Source organism: Urocampus carinirostris, chromosome 7, assembly GCF_059441175.1.
Source record: "Urocampus carinirostris isolate Australia breed hairy pipefish chromosome 7, RoL_Ucar_1.0, whole genome shotgun sequence".
In the NCBI taxonomy this organism is placed as follows: domain Eukaryota; kingdom Metazoa; phylum Chordata; class Actinopteri; order Syngnathiformes; family Syngnathidae; genus Urocampus; species Urocampus carinirostris.
In genome coordinates this window covers 43923554-43946170 of record NC_142355.1, presented here as the reverse complement: position 1 = coordinate 43946170, position 22617 = coordinate 43923554, and the positions used below count along the sequence as shown (strand labels likewise).

Below are 22617 nucleotides of genomic sequence, written 5' to 3'. Positions count from 1 at the left end.
CCGATTACGAACTTGACATCGCCTCTGATCTCCAGCCCCGGCCAAATGACTTACCATTCCCGCCTGTCTTCGTCTAACACGGAAGTGTCACTCCCACCTCGCTTGCTCCCGTTTTCCGCCAGTCCTCGGATCAAGCAAGCAAGCAAGCCTTACTCTCACTCTCTTTTCAATAAAAACTGAGAAACGTATGCAATTGAGTCCCGTGTCCGTTCTGGTCTGTGACAACAAGAGCAAAAAGTAAGAAAAAAGAAAATGCTAGGGAAAAAAAGCAACAAAAGAAGAAAAAAAAAACGTAAAAGGGAAAAAGAAGAACAAAAAGGAGAACAGCCACTGCTGAGGGAATTGGGTAATGGAAAATGAAGATGTAATTCACTGGAATGTTCAACATGTGAAACACATTCTCCAAATCTTACTTTTTGTATAATGTCCTGTTTTTGAATGAGTGACGTTCATCCAGATTAGTTTTTCTTTAAATATGAATCTGTCATATTTAATTGTCATTGATGAATCAGGCGCCTGTCTAGAAATATGTATGGGGAGGAGGGAAGGGTGGATCACAAAGGCATGGAATATTTGCACAAACATTAATTTCAGAACTAATTTATTTCAAACAGTAAGTATTGGACACGACACAAATAAGAATCCAACCAGAACTATTTGTGTTGTTAAAATTGTATTCATGTAGATTTTACTCCCCCCTTTTGTCTATTTTCCCCCGCATAAGACTAAACCCAGACTTGATGGTGGGTATACAAATATGTATACAAATATGACATATCTAACTTCCTTTATTCATAATAATAATGCCAAACAGCAGTTTAAAGCTGGTATGTGTAAAAATCGTTTTATTAATGATAGAAAAAAACTTTGAGTGCCGCACAAAATGCATCATTTACAATTGAATTTTTAAAGATGTGAGGAATTTGACATTGTGATACTCTCTCGCCTGGCTTAAAGTTGTTATTGTAGCCTTAGTCAGCTCATTTATGATGTGGAGTGTCGGGAATAAACGTTACGTAATGGCATTATTTTTTCAGGAACGGGGTAATCTAACTCACTCTAAACAGCAACAGAGTTATTCTACACTTAAAGTGCAACAAACATAAACCGTAAACAATATCATAAATAAAAATAAGTAGAAAACAATTGAGTTTATTAATTAAACCTAACTCGAATGGTCGAATGTACGGATGAGATTTCTGTCTTTTTTTAGAGAACCGTCTTTTTAGGTCGGCAAGCTCTTTCAGCTGACAAATTATCCATTTATCAACATTTACTATGTACTATTATGGGCGGCTGACGGATTAGCGCGACCGAGGCGCAGTTCTGACATAATGGGTTCTAAGCCAGCTACCAGCCTTCCTGTACGGAGTTTGCATGTTCTCCCCGTGCTTGCGTGGGTTTCCTCCAGGCACTCCCACATTCCAAAGACCTGCATGTCAGGTTAATTGGCCAATCCAAATAGTCACTAGGTGTGAATGAACGGTGAATTGTCAGTCTGTGCGCCCTGCGACCGGCTGGCAACCAGTTCAGGGTGTCCCCTGCCCACAGCCTGAAAATAGTTGGGATGGGCTCCAGCACCTCTGCGCCCCTACTGACGATCAGCAGTGCAGATGATGGATGCATGGATGCATTATTATAAATGCTGAAAAAGGAAAACCGCCGTTATTCTTAACACTGACAATTACAAATTGCTTTTTTAAAGTAACGTACCCAACACTGAACATAAATCAGTAAAGACTGGGTATGGCATAGTAATAGTGTTTCTGCTAACCACAAAGTGAAATGGGTTTTTTTGCAAATTGGAAATGACACTCCTCAACAGTGTTGAATGATTCAATCTAGGTGCTTAGCCCCCTAAAATCGCCCATGGTGGTAATGATTTGCGATGACGCACTGTGGGTTGTTTCTATGGAGAAGATACAAACCTGCTTATTTTTGGTCGACATTGGTGAGTCAGGAGTACAAAAAGAGAGCAAGCGAGCGAGCGTTGTGGCTGGCATGCGCGAATTCGTGGGTGGAAATGGCAAAAGTGCTCCACGCAGCGTTTTAAGGAGCAGCTCAGTGATTAAGTGGGCCGAGCAGCAGAGAGTGAGACACATGCACGTCTATTTGGGGACATCTTTAACAGCTGTCCGTTGCACGAACCCGAGCAGGTGGCACCTCGGTTCTTGGGCGCTCATCAACGCACGAGAAGCGACAACAGCTTGTCACGGTCGCTAATCTCCACTTCGGTGACGACAGGAGTCCTCGCATAAAAAGTGTAGCGCGATTCTTTTGGTTTCTTTTCCATTTGACATGTTTCAATGGAACTCTGAGAAGAACTCTTACGAAGCAGTTTTGCCTTCAAACACTCTTGACAAAGCTGTGCACGATATGAGGTTTTTCCATTAGGATTTTATAGTCAATCAAGCCTCACTTTTTGGATTCGAACTGGAATCATGTTGCCAGATATAAACAAGGTAAGGAAACTTCTTTATACTAGCCATATGTAGCGACCCTCTTTCATGCACGACACAAGGTTTCACAATCTCTGGGTTTATTGGATGCATTCAGTAAACAAAACAATACAAAAGTCAGGGGCATCTGTTCACAACTGCAATTATCTTCAGCGCTTACAAATTCACTTCAGCTACGGCAAGCGCTGAAGCCCACAAAGTGCCAAACGAAAAAGACAGTCGCAGACGCCCATGACTTAACAACTGAATGAGGTACCAGAATATTAACAGTAATACAACAAAAACACAGATTTTGTGAGAATTCAAAAAAACATTCAAAACAATCAAATTTCAACTCTGTTACACATACCTGTCAACCTCCATGGTTCCATGCCCTTACAAACTGTCGTATTTTCCCTTACAAAATACAAAATAATCTTACACATATTTTTTTTCCAAAACTTGTTTATTTATATAGTTTAACATGTTATATTGTACATGTGTTTCGTTATATCATATATGTTGTTAATTAACATTTTGTTGTGAGATCCTGAGTTGCTTGACATGAATAAGGTTTATTATACAAAAAAGTTCAAAAATTAAGTAGCTTGGACATTCACTGTAGAAGGAAAAAAATACATGCAAATATAATTAAGTTGACGATGATAAAATTTTGATTAAAATATTTTGGAATAGGCTTTTTATTTCAATGGGCCATTTTTATTGATTTAATGTCTCTCATCTCATCTCATAAGCTGCACCGCTTATCCTCAGTAGGGTCGCGGGGGTTTCTGGAGCCCATCCCAACAATCATCGGGCAGTGGGCAGGGGACACCCTGAACTGGTTGCCAGCCAATCGCAGGGCACACATGGACAGACAACTCGCTCGCTCATTCACACCTAGGGACAATTTGGACCGGCCAATCCACCTGAAATGCATGTCTTTGGAATGTGTGAGGAAACCAGAGTACCCGGAGGAAACCCATGCAAGCATAGGAAGTCCGGTAGCTGGATTTGAACCCAGACAGGAGGTTCCCAAGACTTTAGAACTGTGCCTGCACACGCGCTAACCACTGCCCCGCCGTGCTGCCCCTTATTTAATGTTCCATTTTTTAATTGAATTATGGGCTTCCATAATAACATACTCTCACTGTAATACAACGGAGCCTCCACAGACTCCGCCGCTATGCCGTAAGTGCAACTAGCCAAATTAAAGGGAGGAGGAAGGGGGGCAAGAGCAGTGCTAAAAATCAAATTGACTGAATCATTTCAAGGTGGTGGAGTTTTATCGACACTCCATTTCTGACGCTGCAGTTCTTTGTTCTTTTGTTTTCCTTTTTTTTTCCCTATTTTTTCTAGTGTTTTCTCTGTATTTAAGCCTATATTGTCCTTTATTAAGGAAAAATGCTATAATTTTTGGGGTGCTTGAACTTGGGGGTTTTTGAGCATCCCTAAACGGGCTGGATACGCCCATTAAATCCTATCGTGTTGTTGTATTTTTCCAAAATGAATAAAAAATTTATTTAGCATACAATTTGCCTATCTTACTTACTTACTTACTTATTGCTCCAGCGAAGGTCGGGGGGTCCCGTCCCTGTGCGTTGCCTATCATAATTTGCCTATCACAGGTATGTATTTATTATTATTCATCCAGTATCAACCATCAACATGATATCTACCGGAAATCATTTTGTCACGCGAAGCTATCAACGTGACTGGTCGCCTTCGATCGGCGCCGGGTTTTTAGACCCAACTGCTGTGTTGGGAGTCATTAGGTGACCAAACCCCCCAATTCCAATCCTTAATGCTGAACGCCAAGCAGGGAGGCAATGGGTACCAATGTTGTAAGTCTTAGGTATGACTCGGCCGAGGCTTGAACCAGCGACCTCCCAGTCTCGGAGCGGGCGCCCTACCATCTAGGCTACCGAGCTGGGGTGGGGTGGGTGCGTAGTTTAAGGTGTCCTTAAAATTCTCTCTATTAAGTATTGTCAAGTGTGTTAAGAATACCCAACTGAGTTCAAAGAGCCTTCATAAATATCTCTTTTCCACACGTGTTGTGATTTTCTTTATTTATAGGATGAAAATTGTGAAAGTAAGAAAAGGACTGTTTCAAATACAGACCAAATGTCAACCCAAACCCCCAAGAAAGAAAGAGGAGAAAAAAGAGAGACACAGTGAGAAAGATAGAAAATAGGTGAGACACAGTTAGAAGAAAAAGAGAGACAGGAAGAAAAAGAATAAAAGACACTGAGAGAGAGAAAAGATATAGACAGAAAGGAGACAAAGAGGGAAAGAGAAAAAAAAACGAGTGATAATCGGTTGTTAAATTGTTTATCAATAACCCATGGGCTTTTTGTCAAACTGATTTGCCTGAAAACACACACATTTATATTAGAACAAAGGTTTTTCTTCTCTCTGCCACTCTTGACAGGTAAAGTGATCACCGAGTGTTCTAGATCTTGAAATGGGATTAAGCTTTTTTTTTTTTTCCTACCACCTGTTTGGAGCCCTCTCACGCTTACATGCTGATCAAAAAGGCATGTGCTTGGTGGCAAAGGGGATTCATCCCAAATTCCCCAGTTTTTGTTTGTAGAAAGAGACATTAGTTTCTTTTCAGGGAGAGAGGGAACTGCCTCACTTGTATGTCCACAGGCAAACTCATTGACGCGTGCACATTTTCAGACACTCCAGCCAAGAAGGAAAAAAAAGCAGCATATGTGGGGCAATGATTGTTGCTTGGGTTTTAAGGAAGTAAATTATTTTTAGATTTCAGTGTCTGTAGTCTGTGTGCGTCTGTATGAAAATATGAAAATCTAATTTGGGAGGACCGCTTTTATCTTTTTGTGAAAGTTTTGAATTTAACAAATTGTTTTCACTTTGAAATTCTCCTTTGCACCATTTCCACTCTGCTTCAGGTGGGTACTAACGAGTTACATTCACTTAAGTAGGTTTTGGGACATTTTGTTCTAGCAGTATTTTAAAATCACTATACTTTTTATTATTACTTAAGTAGATTTGTGAAGAAAAAACTGTACTTTTACTCCACTCCATTTGGCTACATCGAAGCCGTTACTTAAATCCCCTTCACAAGAGGCAGCGTCACATACCAAGCACTTGGCCGGTTTTAAGCAAACTAGCAGGTGTGTGATCTGCCATGCATGCCAAAGGTCAAACGCAAAAATGAACTCCACAGAAATCAAACTTAAACCGTATTAATGTGATTTTATTTACTTTCTTTTCAAAAAGGTTGCTATTTTCTTTATAGAAATGAGTGCTATGTTTTATTGCACTCTTTTTGGCACATTATGCACCTTTGTTGTTGTATTTTCCGTTTCTCTAAAAATGACATCAAAATTGGATTTCTTAATTCCATTTCTTTAATTTTATCAAAACAATTAAACATTTTGTCATCCATTAAAAATCTTGAGGCAGTATTATACAATAGAGTGGTCACGTCATTTTCCACAGGATGAGCTGCATCCAACATAATAATTTTGACAATAGGCTAATATAGATACATAAAGTACCGTATGTGTTGCATTCATTAAAAGACTTATATAAGGCTTTTCATTTTTGTGGATCCTGACAAATTTGTTGGGGTTTTTTTGGGGGTCCAATATGGCTCTTTCAACATTTTGGGTTGCGGACCCCTGGGCTAGCTTGTTGTTCTGCAAGCAGAGCCTGTTAAAAAAGTACTTGGGCTTTAAATGTGCTACTTGTGCTTAATTAATTATTTTGAGATATACCATTATAATTTTATGGTTTATTAAATTATTTAAATTTACTTAGGTTCTTTCAATCTATTATTAAGTTCATTTATATATTGTTGATTAGATGGATTTTGATTTTTTGATTGATTAGTTTTTTAAAAATAAAAATAATTAAGACACAGTTACTCAGTACTTGAGTAGTTTTTGCACCATTTTATTCTACTTTTACTCAAGTAATTATTCAGATGACTACTTTTTATTTCTGCTTGAGTATTGTTATTCTGAAGTAACAGTACTTTTACTTGAGTAACATTTTTGGGTACTCTGCCCTCCTCTGCTCCAGCCAAGAAGGGGGAAAGCAGCATACAAGAGGCAATGATTGTTGCTGGGTTTTTATGGGAATTAATTATTTTCATTTATTTGCATTTATTTTCCCCTTTAAATTCTCCTTTGCCCCCTTTCCACTGGGCTTCAGGCATCGAGTTGCATAAAAGTATTGTTATTCCTTCTTCCAGACAGTACGTCCTGAGACCTTCCTTCACAGACAGCAAACAGAAGGCACTCGTCCTGGGACTGACCGATCCTGTTCACAGGTCAGATTTTAATCTCTTCAAGATACTGCTGGAACTTCATTATTGATGTCCACTTGCAAGAAGGTCGGCAACTAACGTTTATCTTGGTAATCGATGAATAGGTCTATCATTTTTTTTCGATAAATCGATGAATCTAATTTCTTGAAGACATTTTTTATTTCCTCCTTGCTTTTCAAATATTGAAGTTTTGGACGGATGGAAGAATAGTGCACAAAACAACAGTTCTGAGGTCATGGAATCAAAACCAGCTACCTGCCTTCCTGTGCGGAGTTTGCATGTACTCCCCATGCTTGCGTGGGTTTTCTCCGGGCACTCCGGTTGCCTCCCAAATTCTAAAAACATGCATTTCAGGTTAATTAGCCGGTTCAAATCGTCCCTAGGTTTGACCATTATCACTGGTTGTGTGTCTCTGTGTGCCCTGCGACTGGCTGGTGACCGCCCGAAGTCTGCTGGGATGGGCTCCAGGACCCCTGCAACCTTACTGAGGATAAGTGGTGCAGAAAATGGATGGATGAAGGATAAAAATGGTTTATAGTATGAAATTAGTAGTTATCTGCCAGTTTTAACTGAGGATCCATGATGCACTGTAAACATCCTTTTATTGATTATTTTCCCATGTCTAAAACTTTAGAGAGTGAAAGTTTTCAGATGGAAAGTTTTCTACTGGACCAAAATGTGATTTTAGAATAAATTAAAGGAACCTTTGTTTAAAATTCCCTCTAATTGATGTGGTGTGTTTTTTTGTTTTGTTTTTCGATTCTTTTTTTGTCGACTTGGTCTTAACTTTGAATTTCAAAAGGCATGAACAAGTCTTTAAACATCTTGGATTTAACCTGCCTTAAGATGTAGGGACCCTGTAAATAAATTCTGAACAAATGCTCTCTCCGGCTGCTTGCCCAATTTCGTTGTCACAATATGTTAACCCATTTTGTAACAATGACAATAAAGGTATATTCTATCTAGAGCGCAGTGTTCAGTTTCTATAGCGTGCTGAGTTGGCTCAGGCACATAAGAGAAAAAATGGAGACGAAGAGGTAGGTAGATATATATATACATATATATATATATATATATATATATATATATATATATATAACCCCAGCCATATCCCCCTAGTGGGAGGTGGCTAGAGTCATATCTGACTCCTTCTTGGGAGATTGATAAAGAGGAGGGGATTCCCAGCCCCCTCGCTCAACCCAACTGAGGTGTTGGGAGTCATTAGGTGACAAAAACCCCCCTATTCCAACCCCTAATCCTCAACGCTAAGCAGGGAGGCACCGGGTACCAATTTTTAAGTCTTAGGTATGACTCGGCCAAGGCTTGATCCACAACCTCCCAGTCTCGGTGCGGGCGCCATACCCCCAATGCCACCGAGCTGGAGAGGTAGATAAAGAGAAAAAAAGAGAGAGAGAGCGAGAAAGAGAAAGAGATAAAACACTTTGAGAGAGAGGAAGAAAAAGATAGAGTGAAGAAATAGAAAGACTGAGAGCGAGATAAACGAAAAAGAGAAGAAATAGAGCAACTGAGAGGGAGAGAAAGGATGACAGACAAATAGAGACAGAGAGGGAGAGAAACAGAAATAGAGAGAGATAAAGAGAGCGGTAAGAGAAAAAGTGAGAAAGAGAAAAAAATAGAGGAGGAAGAAAGATAATGAGAGAGAGTATGAGAGATATAATGGGCGAAGGAGATATATATATATATATATATATATATATATATATATATTAACTCATTCTCATCTCATTACCTGCACCGCTTATCCTCCGTAGGGTCGCGGGGCTGCTGGAGCCCATCCCAGCAATCATCGGGCAGTGGGCTGGGGACACCCTGAACTGGTTGCCAGCCAATCGCAGGGCACACAGGGACAGACAACTCGCTCGCTCATTCACACCTAGGGACAATTTGGACTGGCCAATCCACCTGAAACGCATGTCTTTGGAATATATATATATATATAGACAGACAGACAGAGAGAGCGACAGAGAGAGAGAGAGAGAAATACAGGTTCAGTTGCTTTGTGATTGGTGCCTGGCTTTGGCCGCATCCAATGGACATATTTTAAACTGCAAGTCATTTTCTCTTATGCTTCTCTCATGGGATTCTCGTGGGCCGGATTTAAACCTTTGGAGGGCCTGACCTATGATCTCTTTTTTCCAGAATGGTATATAAGAGTTATTTAAACCTATAAGACTCACATACAGAAAATTATGAAATATATTTTTACCCAAGAAGAGACCTGCTGGTTCGAGAGCGTTCTCCATTTGGAAACCCGGTGCTGTGGAACGCTCTGCCCACTGAGATTTGATCTGCAACCTTAGTGAAACTGTTTAATTCTAGGCTTAAAGCACACTTCTATTGTATAGCTTATAAATGACCTATATTACACGTTGACAATATCTGTGTATTATTCGTTATTGAACGTCCGTTGCAGCCTTTGTCATCCTGGAAGGAGGATTACCTCAGGTGTGGTCCCATCTCAAGGTTTTGAGTTTTTCCTTGCCCTCATGTAGGTTTTAGATCAGGGGATGGTGTAAAATTTGGCTGTAGTTTGCTATAATGCAGGGGTCAGGAACCTTTTTGACCCAAAGAGCCATAAAAGCAAAAAAATGTTTTAAAAAGAAATTGAGAGAGCCACATCATATATTTTCAGACAAAATTGAAAAAACGGCCAAACACGCTCTCTTGACAAAAGCTAATTCTTCAGCACATTTTATTTCATTGTGTGTCATTTGATGATTTAATGAAATGTATGAAATGATAATAATGCCAAATCCTGTGTCCCAAATCAATGTAAATATGCCATTTACAATTTGTCTTCCACCTTCAGTTAAGAATGTTGAGGCAATTTTTTTCCATGAAATTTGTCCTTAATAACGGTTTCAAAACAATGTGCATGCAAAGTTATTTTATAAAAATGTCACAAATGACTGAAAACGATAAGCATATCGTCATATTCACTTTCGGTGTAGATTGCACTGAGCGAGAGAGAGAGAGAAGGAAGTGCCTTGCGCCGTGTGCAGGGATCCGCCCACCTGTACTGCTCACCCAATCAAAGTCGTTTGCCAGCGTTTTTATTTATCAGTTTAAATGGTTTCTTATCAAACTTCTGCATTAAGTTGCTTCGGCTTTATATGGACCAAAATCGGGATGAAATAACTTGACTTTGGAACGCCACAGAGAGATGTGCAATAGTTACATTTTATTTACGTACTCATGAAAAGAGCCGTATATGGCTCCCGAGCCATAGGTTCCCTACTCCTGCTATAATGTGTGGTCTGTGCAGCCCTTTGAGACTCCTTGTGATAAAGGGCTCTACACATAAACATGACTTGACTAGACTATCCACTGTGTCTATGTCATTTGTGGCCCCCAGGATGATAGATTAAGGCCTCCCATTTAATATGAAAAATGAAGGGAAGGTGTGTATTGATTTACCACTAGATGTCGCTGTATCCCGCCGTACCACCGGGAATGAGTGCTCAAAGCACCACGGAAAAAGACAAAATACAGAGACTCAAAGTAACCAAAACACAACTTATTACTTTTGAAAAGAATAGAAATAAGATATTATTGGTCAAATATGAAACACTGTCCCTTTAGGAACAGCAGAATGTTTTTTTTTTTCAGCGCTGCTTTTGTGGAAAACCCTATTTGGCCCAACCTCACCCTCATCCTAGCTGCAGCGTCCCCCAACTGAATTGAGTTTGAGACCCCTGTTTTAGGTTATCTGCCCCCCTCAATTTATAATCCCCATCTCTGATAATGTCATGTTCTTTTCCTATGTTTACTGTATGACAGCCAACGAAATAAATTCACTCTGTTCTTCCTCATGTACCACTGATATAGAGCTTTACGAGCTTTGGATACAGGTTTAATTTTACTCATCAAACTCCCAGATTATGCATGATGGCAGCCAAAGAGGAGTCAGTTACTGCCGTTCTCCCCCACCAAGACCATGACTCCTCTTAGTCTGAACCTACAGGATTTTGTACCCATTGCCCTCAGTAACACCAGCCTCTCTTTGCTGGGGGTTGTGATCACCTGAGCCTCACACTAAAAAGCGATCAGCCCGACACAAAGACATCCTGATGAAAGCCCCTCTGCCAGGAGTGTAAACAGTGTAAACATATATTATTTATTCATAGGTCAAATTCTCCAACCCGGAGGTCGGCAACAAGTGACTCGTGAGATGCATGTGGCTCTCTAGGGTTGCCTATTGGCTCTCTGGCGCATTTTTGAAAATGTTTGATGATGAAGGAGGATGTTGTTTTGTACGATGTGTTACACATTATTTTGGAACAAAGTATTTTTTCTCCAGTATCAGTTTTGTCACCCACCACTGCGGGATGACGTTTTACACCTAAAAACAACAGCAACCAAAGGATGAAGGTGCTGTATCTGAGACAGATCAGGAGGCTTTTCATGTTTCTGGTAACCATGGCAACCAGCATATCTGTCTCATGTGGGGGAGCAAACTCATACCCTAAAACCTGTCCCAGAGATGGATTGTTGCTGCCAGGCTGTATTTGTCCAAGACACACCGCAGGAAGCGGTGCCTCCACGACCCTGGGGTTAAGGCAGGGGTTTTAAACCCGATTAAGTTAGGGGCAGCCGAAAGCCAAATGGTGTTTTCCACAAAAACAGCGCTTATAAAAACATTCCACTGTTCTTAAGTGGACAGTGTCTTATATTTATCCACTAGATGTCGCTTTATTGTGTAGTGTCACCCAAAATGAGTCCCAGGAAGACAACAGACTACAGAGATTGAAAATGAGTAAAAAGCTGTCTTTTTTTCCAGCCTTTCTAAAAAAGCAAAAAAGAAGGGAGAATTTTCTTATTTCTCTCCTTTTCAAATGTAATAAAATGCGTTTTGGTCACTTTGAGTCTTTGTATTTTGTCTTCTTCCGTCTTTTTTTGCGATTGTTTTCAGTGGTACGACAGAATACAGTGACATCTAGTGGTCAAATAATGCACACTGTCCTTTTAACTTTTATATGAAGGCAGGAGCCTCAAACTACCATCCTGGGGTCAGTGAGTTCAAGATCCCTGATATAGAATACAAACTAAGACCATTTGTATCAAACTAAAGAAAATAAATGCTTGATTGAAGATAAAATTTGCTAGTGAACCGCGACTATATTAACAATCTACGATGATGTTGTCGCCTGCTACTAGTGAGCAAGACGATCTGGATTAAAACCGAAATTGGTCAGACAGAAAATTTGGGTTTTTGGTTCTTTTTCTTTTGTTGTTTGAAATGATCCCCCCCAAAAACATGTAAAAATGTGTTTTTTGGGGATAGGCTTTTGGAGGATGATGGACCCATGAGGGGGATGCAGGAACCACATTTCTTTACAACAATTCATCATTTTTAAGTTCTGCAGGCTCCCATTCCAAATACATGGTGCCATTGAAAACAATGGCGTCCGAATAAATGAGACCCCATTCTATTGAGTTACTCTAAAATGTGTAATAATTCAGTCTTTTAGGGGGTCAGATATGTCTGTTACAGGTTCATCGTACAATGCAGTAGTTTTTAAACATTGTTATATGTTGTTTTACTAAAAGAGGTTTGGCCAAGGAGTAGAAACTTTGCCTCAGCTAGAGTCTCCAGTGGTCCAGGTGGTGGTCAGCAATGCTAAGAATCAGAACCAACATCCGTCTGACCACATACTGCCCCAAATTATCCATCTGGGCGTTCAGAACCACTACCAATCAAACACGGTAAGGATCTCCTTAACTCTGCTTTCATTTAAAGCTTGGAAACCACAAAAATGTAATTAAATGATGAATAAAGTTCAGTGATTTACATAAAAGTTTCTGTTGAACATCATCGAGGTCTCTGTGTTGTAAATACTCATAAGCATAGGTGGGTAGTAACGAGTTACATTTACTGTGTCACATTTTCTTGAGTAATTTTTGTGGCATTTTGTACTTTTAAGAGTATTTTTAAATTGCTTTACTATTTACTTTTACGTGAGTAGATTTGTAACGAAGAAACTACTCCTACTCTGCTGCATTAGGCTACATTGATGCCGTTAGTTAAATCCCCTCCATGTAAGTACGTGTCTCTCTCTGAAAGGCGCATTTTGACAGAGACCTCAGCCAGCTCCGGCCTGTTTTATTTAGATTCGACCAGTGACCCAAACAACCGCCAGGTGGCGCTTGTGAACAGGTTTATGTTTTTGTTTTTTGTTTTTTTACTGCAGTGACGAACAGTCGCTGATTTAGTATGGTTTTATTTGACAACTATTTTTCTAGATGTGGTGGGTTGAACCCTTAAAGACTAGGGTCGTAGAGGCATCTGTCATGGTCGCCGTGGCGACCCGTCTGTCCCGCCCCCTGGTCACCAGCTGAAGCAGATCAGCTAATTGCATGGCTGCTATTTAAGGTTGGGTGGTGGGTATTGCGGGGGTTGGCTCATTATATACCTTTTCTGTTCTGTTATGCCTTGTCCTGTTTAGTTTAAGTCGGAGGAAACCTGTACCTGACCATTCTTAGTGTAAGAATGTTTTTGTTCTGTTTTGTCCCGGAGTTTTTGGACAACTTTTATTTTGGTAAATAAAAGCTTTGATCGTACGCAATTGAGTTCTCCCTTCCTGCCTCCTGCCTCCGTTCTGGTCCGGTCACCCCTTCCACCTCAAGACAGAATGAGCCAACCCGAAAAGAACTCAGCGAACGATCCCAGCGCGATTTGGGGAGAGCTCGAGGACGCCGTTTGGCAAGCACCCATTGAGGTAACCTTCCCTGCCCCTTCGAACCACGGCCCCGCCCATCGTGGCCAATGCTGTGCCTCGAATGGGGTCCCGGGAGGATTTGACGCCTGCCAGTCCGACTCCGCGGCCTGCCACTCCGACTCCGCTGCCTGCCAGTCCGACCTCGACTCCACTGCCTGCCAGTCCGACTCCGCCTGTCCTGTTTTCGCCTGTCCTGTTCGACTCCCTGCCTGTCCTGTTCGACTCTCCGGCCTGCCTGTTCGACTCTCGGGCCTGCCTGTTCGACTCTCCGGCCTGCCTGTTCGACTCTCCGGCCTGCCTGTTCGACTACCCGGCCTGCCTGTCCGACTACCCGGCCTGCCTGTCCGACTCCTCGGCCTGCCTGTCCGACTCCCCGGCCTGCCTGTTCTGATTCCGCCTGTCCTGTCTTGCCGGTTCTGATTCTGCCTGTCCTGTCTGATTCTGCCTGTCCTGTTTTCCGGTTCTGATTCTGCCTGTCCTGTCTTGCCGGTTCTGATTCTGCCTGTCCTGTCTGATTCTGCCTGTCCTGTTTGCCTGTTCTGAGTCGACTCTCCTGTTTTTGCCGGTTCTGATTCGACTCTCCTGTTTTTGCCGGTTCTGATTCGACTCTCCTGTTTTTGCCGGTTCTGATTTTGCCTGTCCTGAGTCCGACTCTTCTGATTTTGCCTGTCCTGAGTCCGACTCCTCTGATTTTGCCTGTCCTGAGTCCGACTCCTCTGATTTTGCCTGTCCTGAGTCTGACTCCTCTGATTTTGCCTGTCCTGTCCTGATTCTGCCTCTCCTGATTTTGCCTGTCCTGATTCCGACTCCGCTGCCGATCGCCTATCTGACCCCCCCTGCCGAGCGTCGAACCATTCCGGGGCGCGAGGTAGTAATTTGTTCTTTTGGGGACCTCAGGAGCTGTCCCTTAAAGCGGGGGCTCTGTAATGGTCGCCGTGGCGACCGGTCTGCCCCGCCCCCTGGTCACCAGCTGAAGCAGATCAGCTAATTGCGTTGCTGCTATTTAAGGTTGGGTGGTGGGTATTGCGGGGGTTGTCTCATTATATACCTTTTCTGTTCTGTTATGCCTTGTCCTGTTTAGTTTAAGTCTGAGGAAACCTGTACCTGACCATTCTTAGTGTAAGAATGTTTTTGTTCTGTTTTGTCCCGGAGTTTTTGTACAACTTTTATTTTCGTAAATAAAAGCTTTGATCGTACGCAATTGAGTTCTCCCTTCCTGCCTCCTGCCTCCGTTCTGGTCCGGTCACCCCTTCCACCTCGTGACAGCATCATTTCCTGTGGTATGTCAAGTACAACCTGGTGGCTTATTTATTCATGTATTATTTAGAAAAGCCATTTTATTCAATTATTTATGTATTTAGGGAACCTATTTTAAAGTAGCTTATTCTAAATCATCTATTCCTTAATTTTTTAATGGAATCATTCTATTTACATATTAATCCATCTATTCATTTAAATACATAAATTATAGATACAAAGTACAAAAATATACGAAACAAATAGCCTTTGATATGTCACAAAAGCAAAAGGACGTAACATTATCGCCACAAAGTTTGTATTTCATTAAACATATGAAAGGCACAAGTGATGCAATGCATACTGTACAATGCCATACTCCAAATTTCGGAACAAATTTGTTTTTCCCCAGTGATTTAGGATATAGCACCAGTCTTGTAACATACTATGGCCTCACATGTGTATGTATGTATGTATATATATATATATATATATATATATATATATATATATATATATATATATATATATATATATATATACAATGTGTGTGTGTGTGTTTATGTATATATGTCTGTATGTATGTATATATATATATATATATATATATATATATATATATATATATATATATATAATGTGTGTGTGTGTGTGTGCGCATATATATGTGTTATGTGTAACTTTGGCTTCGTAAATACTAAAATTGAAACTAATGTGTATGTGAGAGGCTTATATATTTCTCAAGTCATTATTTTAGTAACATTCTTGGCTACTCTACCCACCTCTGCTAATAAGCATGCTACTTCAATCTCGTTAAACAGCTTACTGTGATGAGACAGAACTGAAATATATACCTGTATGTCCAACAACAGATTGAAAGGCCTAAACCCGCTCAGCAGTTCACCACGCGATTTGGAGCAGCTATGGATAAAATATATGTGTCACGCAACAACAAACTCTTCAGTAACAGGCTGCACAAAGATAAAGCACCCGAGAGTCGTCATTTACCAATGTCTCCTACAGGTACGTTTTTAGGGAGCACTTCAAAAACATTAAATATTATTCATGGACTCATTGTAAAGAAAAACTTGTTTCCATCACAGGCGCTTGTTCAACCTCTTCTGCTCTGTGATCAACAGTGTTGGGAATAACGTTGTAATAAATAAGTCGTTACGTAACAACGTTAGTTTTTTTCAGTAACAAGGTAATCTGACTCATTATTTTTTTGCCTGTAACAACTCCATTATTGTTACTGACTGTCAAAAGCGTTGTGTTACTTTGGCTACAGAACGCCCTTGTCGACGTGCCCCCCTTAGCACACCTGCCCTTTTCAGCAGTTGTCAGTTTTCCTCCGAGGTGTCGACGTCACGTCACCATTCAAATAGTGACTACCATATTGTTTGATAGCAATTACGAAGAGAGTTTTTACCAGGGCACCAAAAGAAAAGGCGAATGAGGGCTGAGTTTCGAGATCACCCAATTTGTCTCATTCGCGAACGAAATGTCTCTATGACCCAGCTCTTGGAAGTCAACGAAGGAAGCCGCCTTCCCACCAATCAACAGCTGGTTCTCTCCGAGATGCCTTTTTTCTCTTTTGATTGGTCAATATGCATTTTGGAGAGATTCTGTGTTTTTGACGTGGAATTTGTTAAGCATAAAAAGGGTTACAATGTTTTGTATTTTATCTTTTTTTTTTGTGTCTTTATAAATAATTTAATTATATCTCCTGTGTTTTTCAGTGTTAATGTGTTGAGATAAAATGTAACAGTTTTTTTTTTGTTCTACTTTTATCTCTCTTTTTTTCTTTTATTATTGTATTTTTGCTTTTATTTCTTTTTTTTTTATATTTTTGTCTTTTGTTTCCTCCCCTGTCCCTATCCCTTTAAGTAATTTCATGCATAATGTTACATAATAATTGGTAATGTAGGGAATAAAGCAACAAAAACTACCAGAATAGCCATATGGGACCCAAAAGAGAAAGCTCTTCTTAGTGAGCCGAGCCAAAAAAGTCGGTATTCTAAAAATATTCGGAATTCCCATCCCTACAAAAAAAACCACGGTGTTACGTATTTGCTCAGGAATTTTCAAATTATTTCACATACAACTTATTTTTAAAGTAACGGAAATAGTTACATTTCCTGGTAACCAGTTACTTTTACTATAATTTTATTCAGTTACTATATCAGTTACTTTACGGAAACAGTAGTGAATATCTGTAACTAATTACTTTTTAGGGTAACGTGCCCAACACTGGTAATCAATACAATCCATAATTTATTTGGTCCATGTCCTTCTCTTCCAAATGTGCTTACAGACTCAATTCAATATTTCCAAGAACGTCTAACTGAGTTTGAGAAGGAAGAAATCATGGACTACACAGAAATCTGGTTCCTCGGCCTTGGTTCTGAGAAGATCCAGGGCTCCCGGGACGTGCCGCAAAACTGTGGTTATGACGACGAGCACGGCAGCTACATCCGGGTAATTTGATCCTATGGCAAGAAGATTATTACGCGACATAAATGTTCTATTGAAGTTGTCTTTTGGAATCATGTCCAAAAGGGACGCCCCCAGAAAAGTTTCATAGGGATAGCCAGACTTCAAACGTTGGGGTGGCACACCAAAACTAAAAGCCATCATTTCAAGTTATTGAAGTAAGAAGGTCAGCAGAAAACTATCAGAAAGACTAAGAAACGGCTACTGATACACTTTGGTGTACTGTGTAATATTTGATGTTACAGAATTTCTGTCTTTTTTTTTCTCTCATTTCACTCAAAGTGATTTAGGATCATTCAACACTGTTCAGGACTGTGAACATCCTATTAGACTTTGTGGTTAGAAAAAAATGTATTACGCCATTCCCAGTTTTTACTCATTTATTTGTAACAAAGTACACACAAACATACACATACAGAAGAAGCATGAAACTTATTAGACAATTTATATAACGCTTTTCAAGTCAATGAAGACCTCCCAAAAAAATGTGTTTCACACTTACCCATTCACACACACACATTCACACACCCTTTCAGGACACCCAAGGTCGCTGTATTTTTCTTTTGCATCCATCCATCCATCCATTAAAATGTTTTTTTTTACCTCCAATTTTTTTAGGTGCGCTTTTAGTCAGGTGCAGGTTAAAAATGTAAGAAAAAAAATTTCCCTTAAAAACAAAGTATCAACTGCGATGTATGGTCAAGTGTGGGTTATAGTCAGGTGCAGGTTAAGTGTGTAAGCACAACATTCTTTCCCTTATTATAGTCAGGTGCGGGTTAGGTATGAATTCAAATGTTTTTTTTTCCTCTTAAAAATGTATCATGTGCGCGGTATGTACGTACAAAATGGGTCTTTTAAATATGTATCGGGTGCAATTTATATTCAGAAGCGAGTTATAATCCAGAAATGACAGTAACCATTGTGGTTTCGTGGCAGGCACGATGGTAGCCTATCTATGTGTTCTACTCAACACTTCATAATTCTAGTGTAGAGTAAAGTGCTTTAAACTATATAGAATTAAAAATCGAATTCGGTGGTGACCGATTCGGCCAGTATGTGGTGCTCACGGTTTTACGAATTAATTCAACATAGCCTTATATTGTCTCTAGCATTTATCATGAAGGAAGCAATACTCTAAATATATTTTAATTTTAGCTTTAAATTACAGATTTTTCAGTTCATTGATATGGCTAAGGATTGATCATACCAGAAGGAAAATAGTAGAGACACACAAATGAATAATGCATGTGTTTGATACCAACAAATTACATTTATTTCCATGACACAAAAGAATAAAAGGACATTGTTGACACAAGCCCTCGCAGTCTTACAAAACGGATATGGGGGAAGAAATTCGGTAGCAGTAATGAAGTTCGGTCCATAAACCCCGTTAAACTAATCAACTCATTTAAATGATCAGGAATTATTTTAAATGCATAGTGAATTAATTTCATAATTTTGAGCCTTGATTGTGCACCGAGATGGTCTGGGTAGTGCGCAGTTGCGTCTCACGCAGCTTAGAGGGGACATTGTTTGCTGATGCTAGGTCTTTGTGATTTTCTAGTAAAATAATTTTTTTAACGGTTGACTGAGTCTATTTAACCCTACTTCCAATAATTGAAGGCGAGGTGCACAATTTTAGGTGTCCTTAAAAAGTTTAAAAATAAATATTTTCTCTGTTAAATATAATATTTTGTAGTTACGGACACCACTTTTGACCTGGTAATAACATAGTAAAGACAAAGTAATAACATGATAAGTTGTTGCTCTTTTAGCTAGCTAGTTACCCCCCTTTATTTTTTTTTACCTGTTTATCTTTCTAGTTTTCTTATCAAACTACCTTTTTAGCTGTTTAGCAAGCCATCCAAGCCATTTTAGAAATACATACCGAACTGGGTGCCCTTGGTGCTAATTTGTAACTAAAAGTAGCTCTCAGCTTGAAAAGGTTTAGAGACCTCTGATGTATCCTAAAAAGGAAGTCAAACCAAAGAATTTCCGGAAAATCATTTTAATATGAAACCTTAAGGTTCCAAAACAGGGCTTTTTGCTTGGTTTCGTAACTTTCAAAAATCTGCTATGAAGAAAAACCCATTATAGATAGATAGATAGATAGATAGATACTTTCTTCATCCCCGAAGGGAAATTCACATTTCCAGCAGCATCCCTGAGCTGAGAACAATCGAGAACAATCGAAAATAACATGGGCTGAGAACAATCGAGAACAATCGAAAATAACATGGGAGCTGCTGGAGTGGCTGCCATTCGTGACGGCGCCGGAAGAAAAGATTCAATTCATTATGGCTTTGCTTCAGATATCGGGTGAGCCGTGATTTGTCGCTAGTCATTTATAGTCTTCTCAGGAAACACTTTAGCTGTACTAATTTCATCTGTAGTTCTTAGCAGGTCTAAGAATTGTCACCTCCAAAGTTGGTTAATAACATGTGGATTTTGCTTCTTAATGCTCATTCTATAAACACAAAATGCTATGTTAAGCGGTCCATAAGATATTATATTAAGATATCCTTTGGCTCGCCTTCTTTAAAATACAAACACAATTCATGATGATAGGTAATAATTGCATTTATTTGTTTTTAATTACATTTTGCATTTTTAAGGTGCTAAGAGTACAATGTAGTGTGTTTAAAGGGAGGGCTTGCTAAATGTTTGAGTCTTCTTTAGGTGTCAAAAATATTCTGTTATAATCTTCTGAAGGGCCCCTAGATTATTCATTTTGCCAACCATAGATTTGTGGGTTTTGCCTTGTCAGATGTAGAACACAGCGTTCAGTGATGTTTGATAAACATCTCCATAAAGCTCAGTCAGGGGGAAAGGAGAATGTACTTAAATCAGAGAGATTCTAGACGCAAGTGATTTTCGTATGGGAGTGCATTTTTTAATTTTGTTGACCGTCAGCAGGATAGTAGCAGCACTGTCTGGATTTATGTACTAGACGTAGTAGAACCCCTAGGTCACAGGAGTCAAACCCATGGGCGGGGGGCCAAATGTGGCCCACCACATTATTTTATGTTGCCTGCGACAACATTATTTGTCTACAAAAAAAATTCTCAAGAATACTTTGACCAAAAACTACTTTTCCAACAATGCTTATTGATGATGATAATGATGACAATAAAAGTTGGCCCTTGTTTTTTGCAGGTGTTGCACGACCACATCGCCTACAGATTTGAAGTACTTGAAGTTATTGGCAAAGGTTCATTTGGACAGGTTCTGAAATGCCTGGACCACAAGACTAATGAACTTGTGGCTGTAAAGATGATACGTAACAAGAAAAGGTACTAGTTGGGAAGATCCATCTCACTTTTTGATTGGATGTTAAAGGTCGCAGTTGTGTATTATTTAGCGCCTCCTAGTGGTAAAACAACCTTCATTCATTAAAAAAACACTATTGATTTAAATAATAAGCAAAAATACATGAACTATCTTATCAACATACGGTTTTTAAATACTTGCAGGTCAAGAAATTTGAATCTATTTTACATAACATTGGGCTCACCTAGATGGAGCTGACATGATTGTCCAACATCTTGCTGTGAAAAAAAACAACAAACAAAAAAGTATGCGAATGGCTAAGCAGAAAATGAGATCACTATGCCACTTTGATCACTTTGAGTATCTGTAGTTTGATTTCTTCATTGTGCTTTGCAGCACGCGTTTTCGGTCGCACTACAGTGACTACACAATACAGGGACATCTGGTGGTGGTTACAGGTCACACAAAACAAAAACAGACTCCGAGACAGTTTCTTCTCCAGAGCCATCACCACCCTTAACACACACTGCACAAAAAACTGAAACTCTTGCAAACACACTACCTCATACAAAAGTAAAATTGTATTCATGCCTTTGCTTACTTTGCACAATGTTGCCTTTTTGCACTACTGCATATTGGATTACAACAATTCCAAAACTGTATGTAAACACCCAATGTAAATATATTCTGCCTCTACATGCCCACACTTTCTTGTGTAAATATTGTGTAAATTATCTTTTATCTTTTTTTTTTAAATTCTCTCAGTCAAATGTGAAACTGGAGTCCCACGTCCAATTTCGTTGTCACAATATGTTCAACCCATTTTGTAACAATGATTATAAAGGTATATTCTATTGTATTCTATTCTATTCTATTCTATTCTATTACACGTGTCTATTTAAATATGCAACCAAAATTTGTTATTCAGGTTTCATCACCAAGCTTTGGTTGAGCTGAAAATCCTGGATGTGATCAAGCGGAAAGACAAAGACAACCTTCACAACGTCATCCACATGAAAGAGAACTTCTATTTTAGAAATCATCTCTGCATTTCCTTTGAACTTCTCGGGTTGGTATAACCCTTGTCCATTTTATCCTAAATAACACATGCTTCCACAGCACATTGTTGTCAGTGTGTGTGACATTAAAAAGCAACAGTCACACTTTTGTGTCTCCCTTTAAACAGACAACCTTTAGAGTACATCTTAGGCTGCCACCTTGTCTTACATTTCTGAAACCAAATCCTTTAGTTAATACCTTGATTAGAGCCCTATATTTTACCTTTTCTTGCTTCACTGTGTGGAGGCTCCAATTACCTAATACAGAAAGCAGCTAATCACAACAGACAGAAGAAGAACATTGCTTTTGCAATCATGTATTATTACCAAAAGGAGGGGACACTGCCTTAATCATAAAGTGTTTCAAAATATTTACTGGACTGTCTCAGAAAATTAGAATATTGTGATAAAGTTCTTTATTTTCTGTAATGCAATTAAAAAAACAAAAATGTCATACATTCTGGATTCATTACACATCAACTGAACTATTTCAAGCCTTTTATTATTTGAATATTGCTGAATTTGGCTTACAGCTTAAGAAAACTCAAAAATCCTATCTCAAAATATTAGAATATCATGAAAAAGTATACAAGTAGGCTATTCAACTAATCACCTGAATCATCTAATTAACTCGAAACACCTTGCGAGGGTTTCCTGAGCCTTAAAAACACTCAGCTTGGTTCAGTAAACTAAATCACAAGTATGGGGAAGACTGCTGATCTGTCTGCTGTCCAGAGGACCATCATTGATACCCTCCATCAGGAGGGTAAGACACAAAAATAAATTTCTCAAAGAGCAGGCTGTTCACAGAGTGCAGTTTCAAAGCATATCCACAAAAAGTCTGTTGGAAGGGAAAAATGTGGCCGGAAACGCTGCACAACCAAGAGAGATGACCGCAGCCTTAACAAAATTGTGAAGAAGAGCCGCTTCCAGAATTTGGGGAAGCTTCAAAGACAGTGGGCTGAAGCTGGAGTCCAGGTATCAAAAGCCACAGTTCACAGACGTGTCCAGGAAATGGGCTACAATAGCCGTATTCCCATGGTCAAGCCACTTCTGAACTCAAGACAACGGAAGAAGCGTCT

The 22617-nt window shown here is 39.6% G+C and overlaps 1 protein-coding gene across 4 annotated transcripts in view; it reads left to right on the top strand.

Moving 5' to 3' along the window:
* Nucleotides 1-2009: 2009 nt before the first annotated feature.
* The window catches only part of dyrk4 (dual-specificity tyrosine-(Y)-phosphorylation regulated kinase 4), a 40806-nt gene continuing 20198 nt past the window's right edge, over nt 2010-22617 (top strand). For 3 of the 4 annotated variants that reach the window (XM_088341069.1, XM_088341071.1, XM_088341072.1), the window contains exons 1-7: nt 2010-2462; nt 6664-6741; nt 12310-12465; nt 15587-15737; nt 17029-17192; nt 20364-20500; nt 21406-21546. In XM_088341069.1, the coding sequence (XP_088197195.1) occupies nt 2442-2462; nt 6664-6741; nt 12310-12465; nt 15587-15737; nt 17029-17192; nt 20364-20500; nt 21406-21546 (848 nt within the window). In that variant the 5' untranslated portion in view covers nt 2010-2441. Of the gene's footprint in view, nt 2463-6663; nt 6742-12309; nt 12466-13388; nt 13479-15586; nt 15738-17028; nt 17193-20363; nt 20501-21405; nt 21547-22617 lie in introns of those variants that run through there. The other variant, XM_088341070.1, reaches the window with a different exon arrangement.